Raw genomic sequence first — 17,044 nt, 5'->3', positions numbered from 1 at the left:
GTGAGCTACAGCTCACTTCATCGGATGCATGCAATGGAAAATACAGGAGGGGGATTTTATATACCCAGAGAACATGAAACAATGGGTGTTACCATATGCACTGTAACAAGAGCGATCAGGTAAGGTGAGCTATTACCAGCAGGAGAGAAAAAACCTTTTGTAGTGATAATCAAGGTGGGCCATTTCCAGCAGTTGACAAGAACGTGTGAGGAACAGTAGGGGGGAAAAGCCAAACATGGGGAAATAGTTTTACTTTGTGTAATGACCCATCCACTCCCAGTCTTTATTCAAGCCTTATTTAATGGTGTCCAGTTTGCAAATTAATTCCAATTCAGCAGTTTCTCGTTGGAGTTTGTTTCTGAAGTTTTTTTGTTGAAGAATTGCCACTTTTAGGACTGTAATTGATGACCAAAGAGATTGAAGTGTTCTCCGACTGGTTTTTGAATGTTATAATTCTTGAAGTCTGATTTGTGTCCATTTATTCTTTTACGTAGAGACTGTCCGGTTTGGCCAATGTACATGGCAGAGAGGCATTGCTGGCACATATCACATTGGTAGATGTGCACGTGAATGACCCTCTGACAGTGTGGCTGATATGATTTTGCCGTATGATGGTGTCCCCTGAATAGATACATGGACACAGTTGAAGAAACAGATTGACAGAGCCAGAAGAGTACCCAGAAGTTACCTACTACAGGACAGGCCCAACAAAGAAAACAACAGAACACCACTAGCCATCACCTACAGCCCCCAACTAAAACCTCTCCAACGCATCATCAAGGATCTACAACCTATCCTGAAGGACGACCCAGCACTCTCACAGATCTTGGGAGATAGGCCAGTCCTTGCTTACAGACAGCCCCCCAACCTGAAGCAAATACGCACCAGCAACCGCACACCACACAACAGAACCACTAACCCAGGAACCTATCCTTTCAACAAAGCCCGTTACCAACTGTGTCCACATAACTATTCGGGGACACCATCATAGGGCCTAATCACATCAGCCACACTATCAGAGGCTCATTCACCTGCACATCTACCAATGTGATATATGCCATCATGTGCCAGCAATGCCCCTCTGCCATGTACATTGGCCAAACCGGACAGTCTCTACATAAAAGAATAAATGGACACAAATCAGATGTCAAGAATTATAACATTCAAAAACCAGTCGGAGAACACTTTAATCTCTTTGCTCACCCAATTATAGACCTAAAACTGGCAATTCTTCAACAAAAAGACTTCAAAAACAGACTCCAACGAGAGACTGCTGAATTGGAATTAAATTGCAAACTGGACAAAATTAACTTAGGCTTGAATAAAGACTGGGAGTGGATGGGTCATTACACAAAGTAAAACTATTTCCCCATGTTTATTTCCCCCCCACACCCCTCCCCACTGTTCCTCACATGTTCATGGTTTTATTCATTTAAATATTTTTCATGCAATTTTTGTTTTATTTCCTCTGGGGAGATAAAGCAGGTATGTTATGTGCTCATAGGAAATAAAACAAAAATCAATCTCTTTCATGGCCTGTGCATTATATGACTTGTTTACATTATTTCTTATTTACAAAATGAAATAAAATTTTTAAATGATTTTAAAATAGCAGTTTTGATTAATATCTCTTTTGCAAGATCAGGCAAAAAACAAACAAACAAAGAAATTACAACTACCAAAAAGTAAAACTCAACTGCTACCTCCAGATAGAACTGCTGCGGTCACAAATTTATCTACACAAACTTAATTACAGCAATGAGTAGTTTGGTCTTTATGAATATGTTACTCCACCACTTCTGGCTGCAAACTGTACCTCTTGTTTAGGACAGCATCTGCTTTATCAAACATGCAGCATTCAATTCTTTCCTCAGTTGTACCCTTTATCAAATTCCATGAAGCCAGATGGATGATGTAGGTGTTGTCAGACATAGAATTTATAAGTGAGAGAAGAGTAATCAGGGTGGGGAACAGCAGGAGAGGGTCTCCATTTCTTTCCACCAAGGCACTGGGGCGGAGGTTGAGGAAAGTCTTCAGTGGACAAATGGGGAATGGGAAATTTGCCAAATGGAAGCAGCAATGGAGGCACCTAAGCTCACATCTAGACGGGGATGGCACAAGGCAGGGTTGCAGTGGCTAGCACAGAATGGAGGGAGAAGAGAGGAGGTAGGCTCCAGTGAACAGGAGGGAAAGGTGAGCAATGTGGGTGTGATGCTACTGGCAGTGTCTGAGGGTATGTCTACGCTGCAATCATGGGATGTGATTGCAGTACATGTAGACATACACAAGCTAGCTTTCATCTAGCTAGCTCAGGTACTGGAGCAGTGAAGCTGTGTGGGCTTCAGAATGTGCTAAAGTAATTAATTACCCAGAGTTCCAGCGGGCTGTACAGAATGCTCAGATACAGGTGTTGTGTTGACTTACCCACTCCTGTTCCAAAGCTAGCTAGATAAAAGCCAGCACAGGTATGTCAACACGAGAGACATACCCAACAAGTGGTTAGAGATGGCAGCACTCCCTGCTTTACAGTGAGGCAAAGTCAGGCAACTTGGGAATGCTGCTGTCTATGTCCTTTCACATGTGGCCCCCCAAACGTTTATAACAGAAATGAGCTGCAAGGCAATAAATCTCAAGCAGTTGTGCTTTGCAGTGATAAACAGACTATCCTTGACACCATCAAGGAGGATAGGGTATTGTGAAAAAGCGAGAGATGTGGGCGTACAGAGTGACATCATAAACATATGGTATGGCATTGTTCATACATCCAAAAATTTTGACAATCAGTAGGAGACAAGCAGGAGATACCAACAGGTTCTGCTCTGATGTTACATTATGTTTCGTAACTGAAATGGGGACCAAACAAGGTAAGGAGTGAGTATCATTCCTAACAGTGGCAAAAACAGTGATACGTAGGCATTAGAAGGGTGGCAAGTCATCAGGAATATAAATAATTAAGTAAATAAATATGTTAGCCGACATACAAATAACATGTTAGTTGATGAAAAAATGTATATTGTTAGGGATAGTCTAGTTAGAATATCTGAAACAGTTCTCTTCATTACCAGCCGGATCACTCAGCCAGAGTTAAGTGCATGGATTCCCCCTTCTTGCACGGAATGATGTAGAAGTAACAGAGATACTTCCAGAGCACCATTTTTCCTGACCTAGACCTGACTATCAGGAATCAGGGCCTGCAGCAGAGCCAGTCTCCAAGCTATCTAACAGGTACAGCTGGCAGATAGTTGGCTACACCAGTGCTACCCAAAGTGGTGGTCAACGGACCGGTGCTGGTCCGCGAGCCATCAGCTGCCGGTCTGCGCGCACATTGGAAAAAAAAATTGCTGGTCCCCAACATCAGATAACTTGAGAAGCACTGGGCTACACAACCTGACTGGTGGGAAGAATCAGCAGATCAGCTCTTAGGCACAGCAGCAGTTTGGTGGCTGCTCAATATTTGCCCATGGGCTGTGATTGCTCTTGCCTTGTTCTCGTTCTGTTCCTGCCTTGTTCCAGACTTGGGCCCAGCCCTGCCTCAGAGACAGTCTTGCCTTAGATATTCTCCAGGTAACTAGGCTCTGACTCTCAGCTCCAATTCCTGACTTTGGCTCTGACATCTGGCCTCCTGTTCCTGGCTCCTGACTCCTGCTCCAGCCACTAGGCATGACTGCCCATGACCCAGTCTCTGACAGAGCTCCCTCTGTAACATGTAAGCTATCTGTTATTTAGGTTTGGCTCTTGTCCTTAAAGGTCCATAGTCCCAAAGTGCTTCAGGTTTATGCTAAATCTCATCATATAGTGTTGCCATTGAGAGCTTCATTTGCATAGACTACCTACCCATTATTTCTTTAGAAACATTTGGGAAGTCACCATAACGATAAATAAATTTAGATTTATAAAGGTAATAGGCTCCCAGCAAGGCTCAGAGAAGGTAAAGAAGCCTTACCTTGCGGCCAAAAGCTCGTTTCTAAGAGGCAGGACTCTGCTCAAGGGTCTGCCTTAGTGCTCTTGGCTCCCCTCCTGTGGGACTTCACAGCAAGACACAATGCAGACTGAGAACTTTGCTGTAAGAGCCATCACAGAGAATTTTATGGCAAGAGACAGTGCAGAAGACAACAGCAGAGCTTAGTGACTCTGGAGAGGCCCAGTCTACCCAGCTCCTTAATACATTTGAATTACTAAACTGGGTTAGGTGACAGTGCCTCCAGACAGGACCCGGCATGGAGCTCCCTTGGGCAGGGAGATAGACCTGCAAAGACATCCTTGGGCTACTACTTTTTGATCCAAATCACGAGAGGAGGTTAGGTGGATGGGTGAGATGGTATGACCAAGGGATTACTGTCTGTACAACATTCTAAGTGGCAGGTGGGAAGGGAGTTAGACTACTGTCAAAGTTATGAAGAGGATAGGTATTTTACTCTTTACTTGCATATATATTCTGTTGCTGTGTTTTCCCAAGGTTATGACTCTTCACGCTAACAAAGATTTCCTTGACTGTATGCAGCCTCAGAATGCTTGCAAGTGGGAAAGGGTATCCATGGAGTGTGTGTTCAGTTTTCCCCGGGGTCTGGGTGGGTGCTCTAATGGGTTGAGTTTCTTAAGACATACTGAATCCAGCTCTTTTTGCTACTGTTAACCATCTGGCAGAAAGGTTACATTTTGGAATTAACCCCAACAGAAATGAAAACACTATGGCCTTAAAGAATGGAACAATGGAAAAATAGGTGCACTTCCATTTAACTGGTAAAATAGCAGCAGTGCTGGGGTTGCATAACTGGGGTTGCATAACATTTTTTTAAAGTGCAGTATTAACTTTCAGTTTCCAAGTTAAACGTGTGTGTTCACAAATCTTCAATATTTTTTTATACATCTCCCTCCTACCCACCCTGCAAATAACTGGTAGATATTTACAACCATAACTCCAGATTAATTTGTTTTGGGTTGGGGGATGCAGCAGGATGAAGGGAAATGGAGAATTTCCTTAGGTTATGATGTGTTTATTTTTCAAGATCAAAGATTGTTTAGTGGCAGGATTCCCTGTAGAACTTCAGGGTCACAAAAGGACAATGGTAAAGCTTTCCAGCTCTGCAGGATTAAACCCCAGCCTCATTATGTGACTTCTTCCCTTCCACGCCCCAGTCCATATTCCCTCATTTCCTCTTTTGGCTCTCTCCCTCCTGCTCACTCCCAGACTGTCCAATGCGCCTCTTTCCCCCTCAGGAATCTCAGACAACTTCCCCTGCTTCCATGTGACTCCCTGCCACCATGGTCATCCACATTAGGCTCCTGTATGCTTCTTAAACTTCATAGTGCAGCATTAAGAATTCTGTTAGATCTAAGGGAGGTAATTCCTCCAGCACCCTCCAAAACTAGTCAAATCCCAAGAATAAACAAACAATTCTACCAAATCATGGATTAGCAACAAGGAGCATGAGGTAGTACCTTTTATTGGACCAACTTCTGCTGGAGAGAGAGACAAGTTTTTAAGCTTACACAGATGTGAAGAAGAGGTCTGTGTGAGCTCAAAAGCTTGTCTCGACAACAGAAGTTGGTCCAATAAAAGGTATTACCTCACCAACCTTGCCTCTCTAATATCTTGGGACCAACACAACTACAACAACAAGGCATACAAATCGTGAATTGTAAGAAATTTTAGTCTTATCTTAAACTAAAATGTTGAAAAATTCCATCTCTAACTCGGGTTATTTTAGAAAAGCAATTTAAGAAGAAAAATCACAAATAAATGACAATCGAAGAAAAAACTTATTTCCTCTGAGATTTAATGCAGACTCTTGTGTTAATGTGTTAAGGGTTTAACACAGTGGGCCTCTCTCTTCCTGGTGAGCCTCCACTGAAGTCAATGGAGTTATATCAGGGTGAATTTAGCCCAGTGGTTTAAGTGATTATAATTACTATTATTGGTAAGACTAAGTGAACGATGCTGCTGCGTTATGAGTGTCTCTTTTCCAAAAGTTTTTCCTTTACCTTTTCAAAGAGGTATTTTATTGATTAGGAGGAATGGACTGATAGAACAGGGGTCCCCAATCTTATTCATACTTGGAACCACTTATCAAAATACGTACATCTTCTCCTGAACTAGCTTCACTCCCAGCCCCCCAAAATATAAATCCCGAATCTTTACATCCTGTACATATATAGATTTGTTACATGAAATAATAATATTAGGACAATGCTAAGGAAACAAATGAAAATAAACTCATTAGTACAAACTAAGGATTCAAGAAATAATGTGTTTCAGAAACTGAAATCGTGCTATTATACGTCAGCCTGGATGCAAAAAAACAAGTATTAGAAAGATCTTGGTTTATATATCTTTCAACTGAGATGGACTAACTCCCATAAACTTGATCTGCTACATGCAGAAACATCACTGTTCAAAGACTTGCAAAGGCTTCATTATTGCGCTAGAAGGAGGCCACCCTGGAAGAATTCTGTTGAACATAGCTTGAGAGCCACTGTTCAAGACAATGAATTATTATTTTCAACCATGAACTGGTACAGTGTTGGCAGTGAAAGTTTAATCAGCAATTCTGGTGAAAAGATTTGACTGCCACCTACAGTTTGCCATAGTTAATGCAACTCAATTGAAATATATACAAAGATCACTCCCAGACAGTCTCTACGTAAAAGAATAAATGGACACAAATCAGATGTCAAGAATTATAACATTCATAAACCAGTCGGAGAACACTTCAATCTCTCTGGTCACGCAATCACAGACATGAAGGTCGCTATCTTAAAACAAAAAAACTTCAAATCCAGACTCCAGCGAGAAACTGCTGAATTGGAATTCATTTGCAAATTGGATACTATTAATTTAGGCTTAAATAGAGACTGGGAGTGGCTGAGTCATTATGCAAGGTAGCCTATTTCCTCTTGTTTTTTCCTACCCCCCCCCCCCAGATGTTCTGGTTTAACTTGGATTTAAACTTGGAGAGTGATCAGTTTGGATGAGCTATTACCAGCAGGAGAGTGAGTTTGTGTGTGTATGGGGGTGGGTTTTTGGAGGGGGGTGAGGGAGTGAGAGAACCTGGATTGTGCAGGAAATGGCCTAACTTCATTATCATGCACATTGTGTAAAGAGTTGTCACTTTGGATGGGCTATCACCAGCAGGAGAGTGAATTTGTGTGGGGGGGTGGAGGGTGAGAAAACCTGGATTTGTGCTGGAAATGGCCTAACCTGATGATTACTTTAGATAAGCTATTACCAGCAGGTCAGTGGGGTGGGAGGAGGTATTGTTTCATATTCTCTGTGTATATATAAAGTCTGCTGCAGTTTCCACGGTATGCATCTGATGAAGTGAGCTGTAGCTCACGAAAGCTCATGCTCAAATAAATTGGTTAGTCTCTAAGGTGCCACAAGTACTCCTTTTCTTTTTGCGAATACAGACTAACACGGCTGTTACTCTGAAACAAAGATCACTGGAATCCTAATTTTAACATCCGGGGTGATGTATTGCCACAGTCCTGCAAAGTCCCAAAATATATTCTTTCCTGAATCATCACTTTTGTTCCACGATGACTAGAATACTATATCTGGGTATGAATGCAAGATACTCAAAACATGAATGCATATACCTAAACAGTTAGTGCAAATTTCATTTTAGAGAGTTACAGCTGAAACTGGATTATAGAGGATACCATTATGTAAAAATGTAAAGTCCTTTTACCATTAATCTAAACCTTTCCTAAACACATGCAACCACAACGCAAGCAACCTAGGTCCAAGATAAAGATACTTCACGCTTGTCTCTCAAAGCTTGCACTCAGATACATAGTCTGAGATAAGCTAGCCACTTACAGCTTTTTTCTGTCCAGTTGGCACGATACAAGCTTTACTAGCTGTTCTCCCAAATGCCTCTATTAGTTACTGTTTCAAGGTTAAAAGGATAAAAAATACCAATGTTCTGATAAATGTTCAATATAAATACAAGGAACATTTTAGCATTGACTTTTTACACAATAACTGTTCAAACATTCATTTGTTTCTTAAAATGAGCTCCCATCATACAGGTTCATTAGTCACCAAAAATCAAAGGTCTAGGTTACCTAATAAACTTCCAATGATATGTATACCGTTTAAATATTTGTACCTTATGTTACATCCCTCATTAGTTCTCACCTAGCTAAGGTATACATATATAGTTTTTAAAAATCTTTCATCATAACTCTGTTCCCCCACAACCAGGGTCAGTCCTACCCGACAGGCAGACCATCTGTCTGCTTATGGCAGCACAACTGAGTGGGTGTCAATATCCTTTCAGCTGCTCAACAGCTGAAAAATTCAGCTGGCTCCTACTGATCAGCTCCCTCCCTCTTTCCCAGTGCTCCGGAAACACTTTCTCCTTCTGAATGGCTGCTCTCCAGCTGGCTCCTCCTTCCTGCCTAAGCAGTAGCTAAATGCTTGAGCAGCTGCCCCTGCAGAACAGGCCTTTCTTCTAATGCTTACACCCCACCCTTACTGGCAGCTTTACAGCTGGTCCACAGAGCCCCCAACACAGTGGAAAGGGCAGCTGGAGACCCCATTATGGATTGAGGGAGTGAATAGGAAAAGAAGCTTGATACCTGCTAAATACATTTTAGAACATTCCTGGATTTTCACATTTTGAAAATGACTCAAATTAGATAGCGAGGTTAACAGAATGGTAGCAATCGTTCAGGGGAGGAAACCACCACATATAGAAGTTCGTATCAAGCAACAAAATGGCTGTCCCATCATTTTTCTGGCTCTTCTTCGTATTCCCTCGACTTCAAAGTTCTTCTGAAGTGGTGCCAAAAACTGAATACAATATTCCAGGCACCGCAAACATTTGAACATAGACTATTACCTCCCTACTCCACAAAGTTATGCCTTTACATTGACAGCACGGACTTCTTACACTGCCATATGGTCTTGCAAACCTTCTAATTTGCCATCCACTATTTTCTGTAAGTCTTTCTCCATTATTGCTTCCCGCCTTTTACCCTTCCACTGGGTATATGTGTTTCATATTAGTTTTCCATACATGTATTAACTTGCCTGTTCTGAGGCTGATTACGGGAAAAGACCAAAAAAATGAAGAAAGAAAACAAATGCAGTTCACAACCTCATCTTCCTCCCCAAAATGCTTAAATACATTAGAAGACAACAAAGATGTGAGAGAAGTTGAACTAACATCACAGGTACCATCTATTGGCTGCTGACCTTCTGCTAGGAAGAGGGATATATGGGTCTTAACTTCTGAGATCTTTGTTAGCATAAGAACTGCCTCTGATCTTTATCCAGAGGAAAAGCTCAAAAGTAGAGCTGGTCAGAAATTTTCTGAAACGTTTTTCAATAGAAAATGCAGATTTCTATAAACCGAAACAATCTGCAGAAAAGGAACAGTTTCAACAAATCTCCTGATTAAAAAAAATTATTTTTTTTTAAAAATTGTGGAAACATCCCATTTTGACACTTTCCAACCAAAGTTGCATTTTTTGGATCAAAATGACTATGTTTCAAAATTTTAGTTAATTTATATTTAAAACAATTATACAAGAATACAAGAATGGCCATACTGGGTCAGATCAGTGGTCCATCTAGCCCAATATCCTCTCTTCTGACAGTGGCTGGTGACAGATGCTTCAGAGAGAGTGAAGAAAAGAGGGCAACGTATCGAGTGCGCTATCCCATCATCCAGTTCCAGCAGTCAGAGGTTTAGGAACACCCACAGCATGGGGCTGCATTCCTGACCATCTTGGCTAATAGTCATTGATGGACCTATCCTCCATGAAATTTTCTAATGCTTTTTTAAAACCAGTTATATTTTTGGCTTTCACAACATCCTCTGGCAATGAATTCCATAGGTTGACTGAGTGTTGTGTGAAGTAATACTTCCTGATGTTTGCTTGAAACATTACTTTCATTGGCTGACACCTGATTCTTATGTTCTGGGAAGGGGTAAATAAACACTTCCTTATTCACTTTCTCCACACCATTCATGATTTTATAGACCTCTGTCATATCCTCCCTTAGTCATCTCTTTTCTAAACTGAACAGTATCAGTATTTTTAATGGTTTCAGAATAACAGCCGTGTTAGTCTGTCTTTGCAAAAAGAAAAGGAGTACTTGTGGCACCTTAGAGACTAACCAATTTATTTGAGCATGAGCTTTTGTGAGCTACAGCTCACTTCATCGGATGCATACCGTGGAAACTGCAGAAGACATTATATACACACAGAGATCATGAAACAATACCCCCTCCCACCCCACTGTCCTGCTGGTAATAGCTTATCTAAAGTGATCATCAAGTTGGGCCATTTCCAGCACAAATCCAGGTTTTCTCACCCTCCGCCCCCTCCACTCACAAACTCACTCTCCTGCTGGTAATAGCCCATCCAAAGTGACCACTCTCTTCACAATGTGTATGATAATCAAGGTGGGTCATTTTTAATCTCTCCCCATATGGAAGCTGTTCCATACCCCTACTCAGTTTTATTGTCCTTCTCTGTACTTTTGCCAATTATAATATATCTTTTTTGTGATGGGGCAACCACAACTGCAGGTAGTATTCAAGGTGTGGGTGTACCACACATTTATATAGTGGTATGATGATGTTTTCTTTCTTACTATCTATCCCTTTCCAAATGTTTTTGACTGCTGCTGCACATTAAGCAGAGAACTAGCCACAATGACTCTAAGATCTTTCTTGAGTGGCAATAGCTATTTTATACCCCCATCATTTTGTATGTATAGTTGAGATTATGTTTTACAATGTGCATTACTTTGCATTTATCAATATTGAATTTCATCTTGCCCAGACATCCAGTGTCGTAGATCTCCTTATAACTCTTCACAGTCAGCTTTGGACTTAACTATCTTGAATAATTTTGTATCATCTGCAAGCTTTGCCACCTCACTGTTTTTCCATATCCTTTTTCCATATCATTTATGAATATGTTGAACAGCACTGGTCCCAATACTAATTCTTGGGCGACCTCACTATTACCTCTCTTCACTGTGAAAATTGACCATTTATTTCTACCCTTTGTTTCCTGTCATTCATCAGTTACTGATCTATTACAGGCCAAAACAAACAAAATCTTTCAAAATTTTGAAAATAAAATGTTCCAATTGACTTGATCCAAAAACATTTTTGGATTATCATTCTGTAAAAATGTGAGACTGTTTTTTGGTCCTGATTTAGGACAGATTTGGGGGGGAGGGAGGAGTTGGAAATTTCATGGGATGGGAAAGCCGTTTCCCATCCAGCTCTCCCCATCAATGATAGACAAGTGGAGATGTTGTGACAAAACATCAGCAATTATCATCTGACATACAGTACTAGACTGCACACATCACATAATTGTGGTATGTCAATATGATGTCACAGCAAGATAAAAAGAAACAACTTAAGATAGTACTTTCCCAAAACTCTAAAAAGGACAGAGAAAAAGAAAAAAGAATGCAGCAACTTTTTAAACTGAAATAATTCTATCTTTAAAACAAGAAAGAAAGAAATCTGTTTGCCAAGGATTTTCCAACAGAAGTTTTGGAGGCAATGAGTGGGTCAGAATACCAAACATCTGTTTTTAAGTACTGGATATAACCATGCTTGACTATTCCCTTTACATTTTTTTTTTGACACAAGAAACCCCAATTTGTCTGCTTAAGGCATCTGAATATTGTCTTCAATCTAAAGTTGCTAAAATTATGTCCTGTGCAAATACTGTTGCCAAAGTCAGAGTGGTTGGTGAACATAGCCAAGTAAACTCTAATTATGGAACATGGGTTTCTAAAGATTTTGTATGAAAATAGCTAAGCCAAATCAGAGAGCCAAGACAGGTCAAAGACATAATACAAACAGCATTATCAGGCTCAACGCAATCCTATTTAGGGTTTCAGGTGACATGTCTTCTTTCACAAGTGCTTCTGATTTGTTTTCTGGGAAACTCAATATCAAATCTAGCCCTTAACTCTTCAACTATGGAACATAATTACAAAAGTTGTACTAATTTCCTTAAGAAGTACTCTCTTTGTTAGGCCAAACTGTTAAAGTATTTATTGCCCAGCTGAAGCACCTGTTTGTTTTTTTTTAAATTGTCCTTTCTTCTGTTCAACATGGAGGAACATGGAGCTGCTGAACCAGGCACTCTTAAGGGCAAAAGCCTGCCAACAGGCAGCTAAAGAGGTATATGTGAAAGCGCTCTTTGGAAAAACCCACCAAAAAGTAGAGAGACAAGGTGGGCAAGGAATATGTTTCATTGGACCACATTCTGTTAAGAGAAAATAACTATTGATAGAAGTTGGTCCAATAAAAGTTTTAAACCTTTTATTAAGGCAAAGTTACAATAAAGTATTAATGTATTACATCATATGTAACTTATTCAGGATCATGTTAATATCTAAAGAACCTGGCTAAAGATTCTGGTTTGCTGGCTGGGGAGCCTGCCTCCTCTGAGTACACTAGAAATATTTCTAAATACTTATTATCTTTTTGATGCTTTTCTTGTGTACATACTTGGAAGGAAAACTTTTCCATTACAAAGACAGTCCATATTTTACTATACCACAATTCCATAGGAGAAGGGATCACATTTGTTCAATAATTTTGTGCAATACACAGTCTAGTTGCTAACAATAAAGAAATTAATTCATCATTCTGTTTAAAATGTATATCCTTTACTGGGGCATTAGATAAGCTGGTCAGAGGTTCTGTAGGAAGCTGGCATTTTTGCAATCAATTGGGTTAACAATAGACCATCCAAAGACTGAGTAAAACTCAAACAAGACTAAAGACCAAATATACCTATTCAATAGCAATTGCTGGATTAAAAAGAAATTTAGGCCACCAAAAATAAAACATCCCCATTCATCTAGACCACCTTAGCAACTTTGGACAAATTTTCTAAATTCATGTCACCAGGGCCCCGTCCCTTAGATACTTTAATCAATCTTCAGGAATTTATCTCTAGGAAATATCAAAGTGACTATTTGTTTTGCATAAGAGCTAAGGTTATTCAATTAGGACAGCTGTTCCTGTGTACTGATTTGAAATCATACCAAGAGATATGTAATAATGTTGATAATAAATAAGATCCCATATTCTCAATATTCTGCATTCTTATCCTTGCATAATTACAGCTTCCTACAAGTTAGTTTGAGAGGAATATGCATTTTTATATATACATATACACAATACACACGCTAAAACATTTGTGCTTTGCCTGTCTCCACTCCACTAATTTATTTCAATAAACCATGTTGTTAGCACAGATACTGTTTCATCTCAGCTAGTATTTTATGTTCCCACTCTCCCACCAAAAACTCGACTTTACCAGCTGTAGGATAGATACTCCAACCATCTATTAGTTGTATTGCTTAACATTGCTTGGAAGTATATAATTTTGATTGAAGAAGGGGTGCAGAAGCTCACTGTGAATGGGGGGGTGGAGGGTTAAGAGGGGGAGCGAGGGGAGCTACTGAGACTTGGAGGGCACCAGCTCCAGGCTGGGAAGGTGGGGGTCCCCCTCAGAATCCTGCGCTTGCCTCTGCCGCCACCCTGGGTGTGCGTGACTTTATGAAGAGGCCGAGCCCACACAGTATTTTCCAGCGTGGAGGTGTTAGCCCCCATTGACATTTTGGTTCCATCACCCCTAATTTTTCATTTAATTATCAGTACATTTTATTTATGTTATATATCACAAATTCTGACTTCACACACACACACGTGCAATATCTTGTGCTACTCTGTCTCTCTCTCATTCTCTCTTTAAAAAAAAACAAAACCCTCCTGCTCTGCTCAGGAGCAACTACGGGGAGATGGGAGAAGAAAGAATGTCTGTACTTGATCAAAATTCAGAGACTTCAAAGTTTTTTTTCTCCCTACCTGAGAACCCAAACAGGCAACCATCATATGAGTAAGAAGTTTAGCTGCAAACATGGAACACCTGGCACAGAAAAGATGTGAAAGAATTGCCAAAGTGAAACCTGTGGGAACAGAAAAAACAGGATCATTCTAAGAATCACGGACAAACATTATGTCAGACGGCAGAGTAGTTTTGGAACTATTACATAACTAAGGCACTAATCCTGTAAAGACCTTACGAATGTGCTTAACTTTTAGTTCCCAATTAGAATACTCAATTGCACTTATAATTAAGCATGTGCTTAAGTTTTCACAAGTTACGGGCCTAATGCACAATGTAGGGCATTTCTGTGCTTGCACCATTTTCACTTTATTTGTATTTCATTTCTTTAGTAACTGGAATGTTAGAACTAACCAATAGCCACAGATGCAGCAAAGGGGAATTTTCAGTGTTGAAATGAACGTACAGTGCTTTATACAGTGCAGCATTGCTTTATGACAAACAGCTGTACTAGTCCTAATTCTGAATCCCATGTTCCATCTGTATTGTGTATGGACCTTTTGGACAGCAGTACTGGAATACGGTGACAGAACTCTTCTCTTGACCCACCGTTAGTTGGTGCTAGGGTCTGCTGACATACTGCAGCTGGTGTGGCTTGTTAACTCCACCTTGGATATGAAGACGATGGAGGTGGTTTTCAGAGGACAGAGGGAACAAAGATAGGGCTTTCCTCCACGATAACCAAGCTCAGGGAGGAACCTTAGGCTGAAGCTCACATTGTATTATTGTAACTGAATTCCCAGTAAACCCACTCCCCAGGAAGAAGGCAAGGTCGTATGTTAACCCAGGACGTGTGTGCTCTGTTGAAGACATGGTAGGGACACAGTTCACTCACAGGTATACATTCTGAAAGCAGGAAGTGGTGGATTGTGGCACAAATACTCAGCTGTGAATTACTGTGTCACTAGCTAGTGATATCTACAATAGTAATGATGAGCTCAAAAGAAAACATTACAGGCCTGAGAGCCAAACTTGGAGTCAAACAGGGTATTCCTTCAATATTCATCTTTTTTAAATATCTGTTACTTCATTCTTAAGTAGGAAGAAAAGATTTGCTGTGAAAGTTCCTTACAATTCCTAAATCTAGAACTGCTGGTTGATGGTCTGTTTACCAGATGTAAGTCTGAGTTTCACCTAAAGTATCCTACTGAAGTCCATTCAACAGGAGCAACTTCATAGAGTAAGGGAGGCAATGATAACATTTCAAGTGATTCTAAGAATATTCTGTTATCAGAATGCAAGATTTGAACTAAATTAATTGTGTGTGACAATATTTGTTTAAATGTTTAATTGCCGGGTGACTTGCCTCTTCATTTCCAGGCAGGTAGAGAAATAAAATGTATAGTTTTGTCTGTCCTTACACTCAGAATGGGAGAAGAGGAGCATACAACATATCTTTAAGAATTCAGCACATGCTTTTTTGAGGGATGAGAAGAAGGGAGTTTAGTTTTCATATTCTTAATTGGTCAAGTGCAAAAAAATTTCCTGAGGTAAATTATATCTTAAAACCCATCTCTATACGGGATGATTTAAAGTATCCAAAGAGGGGGTGACTTCATCAGAACAAGAGGACTGCCTCAGACCTCCTGTAAATTTGGTTCTGAAATTTCAAACAAGGGGCATCCTTCAAGCCCACACAATCCTCCTTTTACCAGATCACTGCATTCGATATTTTTCACAGAATATTAGATTCTTTCGATGTATTTATTATATTCAACTTCCACTGATGTCAATAGTAATTGAGAGTTCTTGAAGCATCAGGCTGTAATTACACCAAAATATTTTTGTGCAATGAAGCTTTCCTGTTCTCACTTAAGCAGTGAGAAGGTACAACTATAACAATAAAGTGCTATTAAAGGCTTATAAAAGTTACATGTATGGAAATGGAGTTTCACTCTATCAACATCAGAATTCACAGAATACAGCTACAAGACTTATTCTCTCATATGGATTACTTGTGGTAACACACTGAACTGATGAACAACATTTGAAGACAAAGAAGTATGGTAGTCCTAATAGTGGCACAATCAGAAGCTCTGCCTCTTGAATCCAAGTCCAGCAGTGGACTGGAATTATTGTGCAGGCATTGGAGAAAGAAGATCTTAGACAGTCATTCTGAGACAGATGCAGTGCTAGTGCACACCCAGTACTTTGCTGCTCAACTTCAGTGGAGACTAAGCAACCATTTTCACTCCTTTACAGTAAAGATGGTTCACCATAATATTTTCTTCTTTAACAAGATCACACCAGTCATAAACAAAAATAAGGCTGTATCAACTGACCTGAAATACAGATGAATCCAGAAGAGAAAAAAGCTTCATTGTATGAGGACAAGTTGTCTGTCTGGGCATACACAGCGTAAATGGACATGTGAGAACAGGAGCATTGTACGTAGTCTGAAGTGTCATCAACCACTTTGCAGAACTGACTATCAGACAACCAGCTACAGCAAAAACAAAAGATTCACAAAGTCCTCATTCATGAGTGTTCATGTTGAGACTGATTTCTTAAACTAATCAGAGGCTGAAGCTAAAGTGTCTTTCCTAATCCTGGAATAAACTGGTAACTGTCTAGTTTTACTTCTTACCACTGAAAGGCATTTATCCAAGACACGAGACAACCAGCTACCTATGCATCACTGTACATTATGCAAGTATTGAAGAAAGTGAGCTTGTATATTTCTCATACTAATCAGACTTCAAAGTGACAGCACAAACGTTACTGTAACATTCCCGTAACAACCGAAAATACCAAGGCTACTTCAAGATTTTTTTTTAATCTTCCGTGTCTTCCAGATGCAATCATCAAAATGCATTGTCTATTTGGAATGAAATTTAAATACTGTTTCCAACTTCCTTTTACCCTTCTCTAATTGAAAAAAAAAGTATACACATTATTTGGAGAATGCATTTTTCACTAAATAATTGTCACAGTAGTGGGCTGTATGAATGTGGTCTCAGTGGACTTGGAAAGAGATTGATTGACCATTGTAACATGGTCTTCACAGACTTTCAGTAAAATAATTTTCTGTTGTGATGTGATTTCCATTAACTTGCACTAAAATCATGTCCCCATGGATATTCCATACAACTGTCCCCTTGTCAAGTTTTAAGATCCTGCAGCAAACCATAGAGTA

At 40.0% G+C, this 17,044-nt stretch overlaps 1 protein-coding gene across 1 annotated transcript in view; it reads right to left on the bottom strand.

Moving 5' to 3' along the window:
- ADGRV1 (adhesion G protein-coupled receptor V1) overlaps positions 1 to 17,044 on the bottom strand; it is a 420,452-nt gene that overhangs the window by 207,850 nt on the left and 195,558 nt on the right. The window contains exons 83-84 of the mRNA XM_077818015.1: positions 16,191 to 16,351; positions 13,869 to 13,969 (exon numbers count right to left, since the gene is read on the bottom strand). Of these exons, the coding sequence (XP_077674141.1) occupies positions 13,869 to 13,969; positions 16,191 to 16,351 (262 nt within the window). The remainder of the gene's footprint in view (positions 1 to 13,868; positions 13,970 to 16,190; positions 16,352 to 17,044) is intronic.

Source organism: Eretmochelys imbricata, chromosome 5 (genome assembly GCF_965152235.1).
Source record: "Eretmochelys imbricata isolate rEreImb1 chromosome 5, rEreImb1.hap1, whole genome shotgun sequence".
Classification (NCBI taxonomy): domain Eukaryota; kingdom Metazoa; phylum Chordata; order Testudines; family Cheloniidae; genus Eretmochelys; species Eretmochelys imbricata.
The sequence above is the reverse complement of the archived record's forward strand: the minus strand, read 5'-3'. Positions and strand labels throughout refer to the sequence as shown.